This window comes from Hyla sarda, chromosome 2 (assembly GCF_029499605.1).
Source record: "Hyla sarda isolate aHylSar1 chromosome 2, aHylSar1.hap1, whole genome shotgun sequence".
Lineage (NCBI taxonomy): Eukaryota > Metazoa > Chordata > Amphibia > Anura > Hylidae > Hyla > Hyla sarda.
The window spans coordinates 201,072,999-201,086,514 of NC_079190.1; the positions used below are offsets into that span (position 1 = coordinate 201,072,999).

Below are 13,516 nucleotides of genomic sequence, written 5' to 3' on the forward strand. Positions count from 1 at the left end.
GCTTGACGGCTCATTCCTGGATCTCAGGCACTGAGCAGTCATTCGGCGATCGGGCAGCGAGGAGGCAGGTAGGGACCCTCCGGCTGTCCTGTAAGCTGTTCGGGATGCCGCGATTTCACCGCGGCTATCCCGAACAGCTCCCTGAGCTAACCGGCATGCTTGCAATTTCACTTTAGACGCAGCGTTCAACTTTGAACGCTGTGTCTAAAGGGTTAAGAGCGCACAGCACCGCGATCAATGCTGCGCGCTATTAGCCACGGCCCATTGTTAGAGGCCGTGGCCCCGCATTATAGATCGGGAGCGGACACATGACGTTCCAGTACGTCATGTGTCCTTAAGGAGTTAAAGGGGTACTCCATTGACCTTTAAACATATTTGTAAATTACTTCTATTTACAAATCTTAATCCTTCAAGTATTTATCAGCTGTTGTATACTACAGAGGAAGTTGAGTCATTTTCGGCCTGGCCACAGTGCTCTCTGCTGACACTGTGTGTCAAGAACTGTCCAGAGTAGGAGCAGATCCCTACAGCAAACCTCTCCTGCTCTGGTCAGTTCATGACATGGACAAAGGTGGCAGCAGAGAGCACAAAACAAAGGCATATATATATATATATATATATATATATTTATATATATATATATATATATATATAATTCTTTTGGATACACATTGGTAACTTACAGATTAGAAGAATGATGTAACAGCAAGGTAAAAACACAATAGAAATAAGATATTGCAACTTTTATAATAAAGTGATCTCAATACAATTTCCCCCTGCAGCAGCCATAGGATGAAACTGACTCATGTGACGACTTAAAACAGACATCATAGTGCAGGGTTGTAATTATTATGTGGATGTAACAAATCCCTAGATTTTAGCTTCGCGGTTATAAACTTGTAGAATGTCTATGCCACTCTTTTTTGTAGATTATCTTGCAGAAGATATCTGAAGATGCGTGACTGGCATTAGCACCAGACAAACCTGGGCTGTTGCCAGGCCCCATGGCAATCTGGGTAAACGTGCTACACAAATGTGGGATACACAGGGGACTCACTGTGACTTTGTTGCCAAAGGGGTTCCATACATCTGGAGCTAACTCTGTGAAGATAACATCTAATATGACAGTCAAAAAACTTGTGCATGTCTTTGGATTTTAACCCTTTGTGTTGCTACTATTGGCCCACGTTTCAATATTATTGACATATGCAATCAGAATTTTCAAAATAATTTCCAAATTTCTCAAAAATAATTTAAATAATTTAAACTATGCACATGATAAAACATATAGTATGAACAATATACAGTGTTCCATTCCATGTTTCTATTGTAAGCCAAATTAAGCTACGGTACCCCCATGACATACCACCTATATGTGGTATCTAATACAAATAATACAATTCCTCTCCAACTAGTGATCCCTAATTTATTAGCACTTGTGGATAGTTCTATTTAGATAACTAAATGTATTCCTGGAAAAGACACATCTCCCATATGATTCTTCAAAATCGTACATTTATATTTACAATTTTAAAAAATTTGTCTGGTTTAACATAATTGTAAAACATGAAATCACATGACAATTATGTTGAAATAGATGATAAAATCCTTTGGACTTGGCAACTAGTTGCCTGGCAACTGTATTAAAATAGCCTATGACTCTATGCTATGAACATGTAGGTATAACATAAAACTCATGTTAGGGTTTTGAAAATTACAAAATTCTGCATCATGTCTGCATTTATGCATTGTAAAATACAAAGAAAATCTATTTTTTACTTACTTATATTTAAATATTTGGCTGTAATAAAACTAATAGATATATTGATATCTAAAAGGGGTATCTGGAGGGTAGGAATGATATTACTCTCCCCTGGCAGCACTCTGAGACTGATGGGAAGTAATTGTGCCGTGATCATGGCATACTGGTGAAATCATGCCCGAATGTTTCCAATCTCTCCCCTCCTCCTTCCCATATTGGAAGTTTAACTTCTGAAATCACACTGAGGCAGAACTAAGGTCCCGGGGAGCAAGAAAAGGTAATACCAAATAACCCTCTTCTTGGATGTTAAGTCTATTATGTTGTACCAGGGTAGCTAAAGAAAGTTGCAGTTCTTTATTATTACTCAACTCATCAGCTCATGTTGAATGGGTAAAAACGTTTAAAAACATGCAAAAAAAGATATACAAATGTAACACCAAGGCACAGTACAGTAATACCCCAAATATTAATTGGTTCCATTACAACCATCAAAAGAAGACCATATTGTATTGTTGAAACCAAAAATGTTGACAACATATGTACGGTAGTTATTGTAAATTGTAGAGAACTGTTTAAATCATATTAAAAGGGACATACATTTGTACAATCTATCTAGAGTAAACGGAGGCTGAATTGTGGTGCCATCCACTGTTCAATATTTTAAGTAGGAAATCTTGATTGTCTCTAAATGTATAAATAACCTGGGACATGGAAAATATATCATAGTATGTAAGTATGTAATTGTAAATATCCATGATATCCAATTAACTATAGTTGTTAGAGTTATGATATTATTCACTTAAGTTATGATTTTTTTTATATTGCTTGTTTAATAACAGTAATGAAGCATACTTTATGACCTGAAACAACATGATAATGTATTGTAATATAATAGTCAGCAGAAGGAAAGTGCTGGTCCTTCATAAAACTTCAGGTCAGGAAGAAAACAAATAACTTTAACCTTTTTATAATTGCTATTTCTTTCCAATACCTGATATTAAGGGACTTTTTCCTTAGCTCATTCCATCGGACATTCATATTATCAAGCCTCCTGGTCAAGAGAGAGCCGTCTTCAGACCCCTCCAAAGATTTAAGGATTTTCTGTCCATTTTCGTCCAATGAATGAAATACTTCTGTGTGGGCATCGATGTCCGCTTGCAATTCCTAGCATAAAAGAATGGAAGTTTAGAATAGCCTTGAGATATATATGTATATATATATATATATATATATATATATATATATATATTATTGCCTACCCAAACAGGTACAATTGTGCAAAGCCAAATTAGTTATTGCAAAAGCAGCACTATTATAAAACTGCTCGCACATGTTAGTAAAGACAGCACATCTAAATCTTCTAAAATTCTAACCTTCACATTATATTTTCTCCTATGCAACATGCTTTGTAGTCTGTAACATCAGTTGTACTCAGAGGCAATAGCAAGACAATTCTGAACTGATGGTCATAAAGTCCCTATTCTTGTTACATAATGTTCTCAAAAACATTTTCCAAAGCAAGATCTCATAGTAGAGACAAATGAATACTTTGTATTGTAGCAAAATTCTGATCACATCCCCGAGAGTAGGATGAGGCAATGACATAGCAGGGGGCATGGAAGGGCAAACTTTGTTTTTAACTGTTGTAGCCGTAACACATCGGGAGGCAAGTGTAAAAGCCATAAGCCTTAAATCTAAATTGCAATGTAAGGGTTAATATACAGTATACAACATAGCATGATAAAAAGAGGCCTCGTTTTATTTTTTTCTCTCTCATCTGAGTGTGCCAGTTGATGCCAAAGGAAAATTCTTTCACAGGCATGCTGGCATTCCTCTCGTCCTACGTGCTGAATAGATTCTTTGTATTTGAATGAATCTTTATGTTTATATGCTTCTGTTGTAACTCTCTCTTTTTATGGCTTTTATTGGTCAGATAAAAAGAAGCACAGTTTAACGTTAGAGACACTTTAAAACATAGTGCATAATTATCGTCATATTACATTTTAAGATGCCACAACTCAAGCATGCATACTATTCTTTGAAGATAATTGATGTGGTAACACAGTTTATAAGACTAGAAAATTATCCAGTTCAGCCTGTTCTCCTGCAATGTGGGTCTAGAGGAAAGTAAAAGCCCCAGATGGCAGAAGACAAAGGGGGAAATTTATCAAGCAGCACAAATCTTAGAAAGTCACCCATTTTTGTATAAAAATTATGATGTTTGCTCAAAGATCACCATTTCTGCACAAATATGCGACTTGAGAGAATTTACGCCACTCATGCCATGGGGGTGTGAAGGAAAGATGAAGGAAGTTAGAGAGGGGACCAGCCTTTCATGGAGAGAACATCATTAATAATACAACAATCAATAATACAACACCTTAATAGGTATATAAAGCAACCTCAATAGCTGGTGTACATTTGGTGTACTTTCTACGCAGTGCACTTTTCAGTAAAAATTACAACTTATCTTTATTCTGTAGGTCCATACAGTTACAATGATAACCAATTCATATAGGTTTTATTCAATTTTAACTCCTTAACGACGCAGGATGTATATTTACGTCCTGTGCCGGCTCCTGCGATATAACGCGGGGTCACGCGGTGACCCTGCATCATATTGGGCCATCAACAGCCAGGACCCGTGGCTAATACAGGACATCACCGTTCACGGTGATGCCCTGTATTAACCCTTCAGATGCGGCAATCAAAGTTGACCGCCATGTCTGAAGTGAAACTGAAAGTATCCCGGCAGCTCAGTCAGGCTGTTCGGGACCACAGTGATTGTCCCAAACAGCTTACAGGACACCGGGAGGATCCCTACCTGCCTCCTTGGTGTCCGATTGGCAAATGACTGCTCCGTGCCTGAGATCCAGGCAGGAGCAGTCAAGCGCCGATAGCACTGATCAATGGCATGTTAATACATGCCAGTGATCAGTGTAAAAGATCAGTGTGTGCAGTAATGTAGCCCCCTATGGGAGCCATAACACAGAAAAAAAGTGAAAAAAAAGTGTTAATAAATGTGATTTAACCCCTTCCCTAACAAAAGCTGTGTAAATAAAAGCTGTGTAAATAAAAATAAAAATAAACATATGTGGTATCGCAGCATGTGTAAATGTATGAACTATAAAAATATATTGTCAATTAAACAGCACAGTCAATGGCGTACACGTAAAAAAAATTTAAAGTCCAAAATAGCGTATTTTTGGTCACTTTTTATACTGTTAAAAAATTAATAAAAAGCGATCAAATAAAATGGTCAAAGCAAAAATGGTACCAATAAAAACTTGAGATCACGGCACAAAAAATTTGCCCTCAAACCGCCCTGTATGCAGAAAAATAAAAAAGGTATACGGGTCAGATGAGGAAATTTTTAAACATATAAATTTTCCTGCATGTACAGTAGTTATGATTTTTTTCCAGAAGTACAACAAAACAAAACCTATATAAGTAGGGAACCATTTTAACTGTATGGACCTACAGAATAAAGATAAGGTGTCATTTTTACCGAAAAATGCACTGCGTAGAAACAGAAGCTCCCTAAATTTACAAAATGGCGTTTTTTCTTCACTTTTGTCGCTCAATTATATTTTTCCCATTTTGCCATGGATTTTTGGGTAAAATGACTAATGTCACTGCAAAGTAGAATTGGTGGTGCAAAAAATAAGCCATAATATGGATTTTTAGGTGGAAAATTGAAAGGGTTATGGTTTTTAAAAAGGTAAGGAGGAAAAAACGAAAATGCAAAAACTGAAAAACTCTGAGTCCTTAAGGGGTTAATACTTATAAAAATTATAAACTACATGCACCAAAATTAGTATGTTTAAAGATGCCATCTTCTGACCCCTGAGGGCTCATTTTTTGCTGTAGCTTTTATAGGTACTGTTTTTGTTTTGATGGGACTTTTTAATTGCTTTTGTTAATATTTTTATGGTATATGACAAAAAATGCTAAATTTGGGACTTTGGTATTTTTTTTACGTGTACGCCATCGACTGTGTGGTTTAGCTAACCTTATATTTTAATAGTTCGAACATTTACGCAGGTGGCAGTGCCACATATGATTATTTTTATTCTTAATTATATTATTTTGTTTAAAAATGGGAAAAGGGGGGTGATTTAAACTTTAAATAGGGAAGGGGTTAATGACCGCAGTGAAGCAGGTGAGGACCTTCTCATCAGTCAATAAGCTGATCGGGTCATCGCGATTTTGTCGCAATAGTCCCGATCAGCTCCGCTGAGCTGCCGGGATTCTTTTACTTTCGCTTAAGACGCCGCAATCAACTTTGGGCATTAGCCGTGGGTCCTGGCTGCCCGTAGCAACCGGGACAACCTGGTTTAACCCACTCTCCGCCGCGAGAAAGGTTTAAATTGGACCAGGGTGTACAGGTACGCCCTGAGTCCTTAAAGCGTACCTGTCATAGTGCAAAAAAAAGAAAAAAGTGATATGTTACTCAGGACCCAATCTTGATCATGTGCATATCATTTTAATGTGTCTCTGACCTATATATCCAGAGATATAAGCATTTTTCTGCTGGTGAGTTACTTTTTCTTTGTGCAGGCTGGAGGGGGCGTGTCAGTTGTCAGCCTGTTGTTACGCCGAGCGTTCCGGGTCCCTGCTCCTCCCCGGAGCGCTCACGGCATTCGTCTCCGTGCAGCGCCCCGGTCAGACCCGCTGACCAGGAGCGCTGCATTAGTGTCACCGGCGGGGATGCGACCCGCGTAGCGGGACGCGCCCGCGGCTCGCATCCCAATCTCCTCACCTGCCATGTCCTCCGTCTGCTCAGTCCAGGCGCGCGCGACCCCACTCCCTAGGGGGCGCGTGCGCCGGCTCTCCGACATTTAAAGGGCCAGTGTGCCATTGATTGGTGCCTGGCCCAATCAGTACCTGCACCTGTGTCCTCCTTATAAAAACCCACTTCCCCTTCCTGGTATCGCCGGATCTTGTTGCCTCAGTGCCAGTGAAAGCGTTTTGTGTATGTCCCAAGCCAGTGTTCCAGACCCTCTGCTGTTGCCCCTGACTACGATCCTTACTGCCTGCCCTGACCTTCTGCTACGTCTGACCTTGCTCTTGCCTTGTCCCTTGTACCGCGCCTGTCTCAGCCGTCAGCTGGGGTTCAGTCGCTATCGGGTGGAACGACCTGGGAGTTACCTGCCGCTGCAAGTCCATCCCGCTTTGAGGCGGGCTCTGGTGAAAACCAGTAACCCCTTAGACTCCGTTCCCCTGGTACGGCCCATGCCATCACCCCACTGACACAGAGGATCCACCACCAGTGTCCTCGCTGCATACCTATCCGGATCCTGACACCTGTGCAGTCAGCCAATCAGTACTCTCTACTCTGTAACCCTTTCCACTCTGGTTTTAGGCTGTGTCATGTTACACAGAGGAAGATACTTGGAGCTTGCCTTCAGTAATCAGAAGACATTATGGTGAATTCATAACAGGATAAAATGTATAAATATAAGAATAGATCTTTATAAAATTAGTGCAAGGATTTTTTTAGATAAAAGTACAGCATTTTTATGAATACATGTTCTATCTGTTTTATCTTCTAGTAAAGCTGGATGCTAATTAGCATAGCTGTCACTATGTGTGTCATTCATCTTTCACAGACTCCTGAATGTCTGAGCAACTTCTTTGTCATTCAGGAGTCCGAGAAAGCTTTGACTATTTCAGCATGCTGTGAGTTGTAGTTTAGTAACAACTGAAGCTGCAATGTTTGTAAATAACTGTGTTAGAGCAGTGTTGCCTCCAGCTGTTTTAAAACTACAGCTCCCAGCATTTCCACACATCCTTTATCTGTAGTTTTGCATACACTCAATAGAAATCTCCCATACTGGATACCAGTATGCTTTACGGCCGGTATCCAGTATGCTGTAAAATCTAGACTAGTCTGTCTGGCTAAAAGACAGGCGACCCCTAGTGGTGGCTATTTTGAGCTTGAATTTCAGGTGAAAATGTAAAAAAATTTTTAACAGGTGTATATTGTGAAATGTCATATTATAATGAGTCCTGCAATATATGAAAAGTTTTTAACAATGACAGTGCCTCTTTAAGGATCGGGGATGCATAGCGCACTTCAAAATCTAATTGAATTAATAAAGATGATTCCACCTACATGTACACCCCACTTCCAGGCAGTGTATAAGGAATAACCAAGCTTGAACATAGTGGGATATCAGGGGGACATTCCCTATACAGGTTCCCAGATTGGTTATTATAGACAACTGTTATTTGGGATCTGTACTTTAAGGGTACATTCCCACACGGCGTATTTGCTGCGTATTTGCTGCTGCGTATTTTATTTTCTCTGTTGAAGTCAATGGGTAGGAAAATACGCAGCACCAAATATGCAGCAAATACGCAGCAAATACGCAGCAAAATACGCCGTGTGGGAACGTACCCTAAAGGAGTACACTGGGATAGAAAAAGTTTATCCCTGTCCTAAGGACAGGGGATAAGGGTCAGATTGCAGGGAATCTGAACGCTGGGCCACACAATCTGAAAATCTGACGCTTATCCTCTACTATTAGAATTGGGGATATGTTTTTCTATCCCGAAGATCTCCTTTAAGGCATGCTGCTTCCAGAGGACACCTGTATTACTCCTAATTGGTGGGAAACATGTAGGTAGGAATTTAGGGGAATCTTGGACATCTTCGCTGAACTTATTCAACATCAAAAAAGAGTTATACCAAGCTTAAAAATAAATACAACTACATATACGCAATCTAACCGTAACCATAAAAAATATATATTATTCAATAGATGCATGTTACAACTTCTATGGGGATCTTATCCCCTAAAAATGTATGTTGAAATCTATCTTGATAGCTGGTAGAAGATTATTATCCATTGACTTTTCAGAAAGCAAAAAGAGAGCAATTCAGGAAGCCTGAAAGTTACATTGCAATCTAAACTAATCTAAAACCTTTTTTTTAGCTGTCATATGTACATGCATATAATACATTGTTGTTCTCTTTGGAACTGCATAAACAATTATGTTATTTGTCATTTAACTGTATGGAATAACTTTTCTTCTACTAAGCAGTTTAAGTAGGTACTGAAGACACAGCTCCAGGGGTGAACTGTTTGGGCAATGATGTTGGGTCTAATGATCCTGCTGCTGACAGGTCCTAAAGGCTGCTTTTACAGAACACAAGGCCCAACAGTGAACCCCTGCCTTAAGTTGTCAGTGGAACAGATAAAAGCTGAGATGATTGTTGACAGTCAGTTGCTTTTTTTTTGTGTTTTATAGAAACTTATGCCACCAGTGCCCTTGAGCTTAGTTTGATGCTATTTGCAACACAACTCCTTTAGCCATGTGTGATGGGGAGCATTATTTCCCCTTAATGTAAGCATGGGAGGAACAAAGCTTATTAACAGAAAGAAGAGCACTAGTTATTAAAGTAACATTGTGACACAACTCTAGTTATTGTCGGACTTTGCCTTTGTTGCCTTACTTTAAGAGGTAATTGGTACTTACATTTTACAAAGTTATCCCATATGCACAGAATCTGGCTGCTGGGCCTCCTACTGGTTCCAAGAATGTGGGGGAATTGATCCCCTGAATGAACAGAGTGTACCATGCATGAGCGACCAAGCTGCCATTCATTATCTATGGGGCTTCCAAACATTGCTGAGTAGTGCTGATTGGCTAAAACCAGTTGATTCACTTAAAACAGCTGACAAAATGCAAAATCCATTTTAGCTTAATTCTAGACACAGTTTAGCACCCCTAACCAATTTTTCTCAAAACTGAATCATGGAATTGTTAGCAACCATTTAATCAATAGTGGCCAACAGAAGACATATGTTTTTTTTTTTAAACATATATGGGCCTCTTGCTTTCAAATAGTACAACAAGAAGCAACATTTTTTGTATATAAAACAATTGACCAATAATAATGCTAACTTTAGTACCAATGAATTTGAAAATGGAAGACAACAACAGGTCCCAGCCACCCTGCAGGTGGATCTCCAGACAGCCACTCCGGTATACAAACAGTCCCAGAAGAGTAGGTCACAGCAATTAGATGATAGACTCCAATAGAATGCAAAAACTGTAGTCTTATATTGTTACCCAAAGTGCAATGTTTCGGCCACAATCCGTCCTTTGCCAATGGCCGGATTGTGGCCGAAACGTTGTACTTTGGGTAACAATAAAATTATACAGCTTTTGCATTCTATTGGAGTCTATCATCTAATTGCTGTGACCTACTCTTCTGGGACTTTTAGTACCAATGAGACTGAATGTCTACAGAACCCCAGTGCACATACAGCATTGGTTGCACATATGATATGTTCATCCATAAAATTAATCCCTGTATGATTTTTGTATACACATCTTTCTTTAACCCCTTAAGGACTCAGCCCATTTTGGCCTTAAGGACTCAGACAATTTAATTTTTACGTTTTCATTTTTTCCTCCTCGCCTTCTAAAAATCATAACTCTTTTATATTTTCATCCACATACTAGTATGGGGGCTTGTTTTTTGCGCGACCAGTTGTCCTTTGTAATGACATCACTCATTATATCATAAAATGTATGGCACAACCAAAAAACACTATTTTTGTGGGGAAATTAAAACGAAAAACTCAATTTTGCTAATTTTGGAAGGTTTTGTTTTCACGCCGTACAATTTATGGTAAAAATGACGTGTGTTCTTTATTCTGAGGGTCAATACGATTAAAATGATACCCATTATTACATACTTTTATATTATTGTTGCGTTTAAAAAAAATCACAAACTTTTTAACCAAATTAGTACGTTTATAATCCCTTTATTTTGATGACCTCTAACTTTTTTATTTTTCCGTATAAGCGGCGGTATGGGGGCTCATTTTTTTGCGCTATGATCTGTACTTTTTTTTATACCACATTTGCATATAAAAAACTTTTAATACATTTTTTATAATTTTTTTTTTAATAAAATGTATTAAAAAAGTAGGAATTTTGGACTTTTTTTTTTTCGTTCACGCCGTTCACCGTACGGGATCATTAACATTTTATTTTAATAGTTCGGACATTTACACACGCGGCGATACCAATGTCTATAAAATGTCTATGTCTATAAAAAAAATTACGCTTTTTGGGGGTAAAATAGGAAAAAACGGACGTTTTACTTTTTTATTGGGGGAGGGGATTTTTCACTTTTTTTTTACTTTTACTTTTACATTTTTTTACATTTTTTTTACACTTGAATAGTCGCCATAGGGGACTATTCATAGCAATACCATGATTGCTAATACTGATCTGTTCTATGTATAGGACATAGAACAGATCAGTATTATCGGTCATCTCCTGCTCTGGTCTGCTCGATCACAGACCAGAGCAGGAGACGCCGGGAGCTGGACGGAGGAAGGAGAGGGGACCTCCATGCGGCGTTATGAATGATCGGATCCCCGCAGCAGCGCTGCGGGCGATCCGATCATTCATTCAAATCGCGCACTGCCGCAGATGCCGGGATCTGTATTGATCCCGGCACCTGAGGGGTTAATGGCGGACGCCCGCGAGATCGCGGGCGTCGGCTATTGCCGGCGGGTCCCTGGCTGCGATTAGCAGCCGGGATCAGCCGCGCATGACACGGGCATCGCTCCGATGCCCGAGGTTATGCACAGGACGTAAATGTACGTCCTGGTGCGTTAAGTACCACCTCACCAGGACGTACATTTACGTCCTGCGTCCTTAAGGGGTTAAAGGGGTTCTCCGGTGCTTACACATCTTTTCCCCAAAGGATAGGGGATAGGGGAGAAGATGCCTGATCGCGGGAGTCCCGCTGCTGGGGACCTCAATGCAAGCCTATGGATGGGGGGCGTGACAGCTATCATAGACTTGCATTGAGGGGCGGAGCGTGACGTCACACGAGGGCGGAGGCGTGACGTCACACTCCCCCGGCCCGGTGGTCGCCTGTAATCAATCCCGGAGCGAACACGCTCCGGGGACTGATTACAACGCGTGCATGATCCTGGGGGTCCTCAGCGGCGGGACTCCAGCGATCAGGCATCTTATCCCCTATCCTTTGGTTAGGGGAAAAGATGTGTAAGCACCGGAGAACCCCTTTAAAGTGTAAAGCACCTGGTAATCTCTTATACAATGAGATGTTTTCATATGCCAAAGTCTATCAACTCTCCAAAATTGTAAAGCACATAGTAAGCATATATTTATTTATAGGAATACATTGCTTCAATCTGCATCTCAGTGTATTGCAGACAAAAATAAATGTAATCTAGTTGTTTAAGCATTATTAATTCAAGAAAATAAATATATACATATTATTTAATCACAATAAAATTATTGACATTACATTTTTGTAAGACATGTCACATGTAGTTTAACGTGAGAAAATAAATAAAAATAGGAAAATGTGAATATTTGAAAAAAAAAAATGAAATAGTGTAATTTCCCAATCCCATGTGACAGGATAAGCTACTAAATTCATTCCTCTACAAGTTCATTTTGGTATATTTTCAAATGCTTTATATTTCGTTGGCTTTAGCTGTTACCATGGTAACTCATATCTGCTTAATGTGTGAATGGCACAGCCATTTTGCATTTAAAGTGCAGCATCCCTTCTCTACGATAGTAAAATTTTACATTTATCCTTGGGAGGAACACATCAAGTATCAAATATGGAAGCTCCACTTACAATATTGGTGAAGATTGTTCCACTACATCTGGTGCTTGGATAATATATGAGTAACATGAATATTTTATTTAGAATTGTTCTGTATTATAAAGCTGGGAAGATTACTGTAGATGGATTAGTTCATTTATCAATCAAATCTAAACAAAAAAACTAGTGATTCATGTTTGTGTAATAAAGCATCACACACCATGGCCCTGATTTACTAAGAGTGAAGTGTAGGTTTTGTTGTGTTTTTGCTGTTCTAACCTTTTTTTTCCCCCATGATATTTACTAATATACATGCTTTATAACTGATTTACTATTGTAAACCCAACATGTTTTGTTGGGTTGTGCGCCAGATTCTGTCGCACTGCGCCAGAAATTCTGTCAGAATGCCAGAATATGCGCCAGAATTTGCGCCAGAATTGAAAAACAGACTAACTCTCCATTTTGCTGAGAGAACCCGAAAAAGGGGTGCAACTGCCGGGAAAAGTGGGCGTGGAAGCCAAACAGGGGTATGTCCCCCCCCCCCTACATTTTCACAAAAACCCAACATATTTACTAAGGTTACCACAGAAAATGGAGTGGATTTGAGCTGAGGAAAACCGCACAGATCAGAGCATGTGTAAAAAAATAACTAAATGTAGAGAAAAGTGCAAAATGAAGGGAAACCTTAGTACTTACCGTGGAAAAAAATTGTAGGGAATTAAAACCCACAAAGAAAACTACACTCAACTCTTAGTAAATCATTCTGTCGCATGGTCCGTGCGACAGAATTTAGGCACAAAACCCAACAAGACGGGTTAGTCCTGTTAGTAAATGAAGGTCAATATATTGTAATTCTGCTTTCTGCTATTTACCAATGCATTATCTAAAGCCACTGTACTTAAATGGGCACTCTCATTAAATCAAATTTTTGCTATTGCACTAATGGTAAATAAAAAATCTAATGTACTTTGTTTAGTTTTTTTTTTTTTTTCTAGGTTTTATTTGTGTTTAAAAAAGCTTCCACTATGTGTCTCCCTACTTGTCCAGAGTACATTTTCCCCCATCTTTTGCACAGACTTTGGACTCCTGCTGGCCTGGCAGAAGTCCAAAATCAGGAAATGCTGAGGGGTGTGTGTGCA

General features: G+C 39.3%; 1 protein-coding gene across 4 annotated transcripts in view; it reads right to left on the reverse strand.

Annotated features, from left to right (window-relative positions):
• DMD (dystrophin) overlaps positions 1 to 13,516 on the reverse strand; it is a 2,642,350-nt gene that overhangs the window by 612,386 nt on the left and 2,016,448 nt on the right. For 3 of the 4 annotated variants that reach the window (XM_056556147.1, XM_056556148.1, XM_056556149.1), the window contains one exon: positions 2,754 to 2,926. In XM_056556147.1, the coding sequence (XP_056412122.1) occupies positions 2,754 to 2,926 (173 nt within the window). Of the gene's footprint in view, positions 1 to 2,753; positions 2,927 to 3,135; positions 3,210 to 13,516 lie in introns of those variants that run through there. The other variant, XM_056556150.1, reaches the window with a different exon arrangement.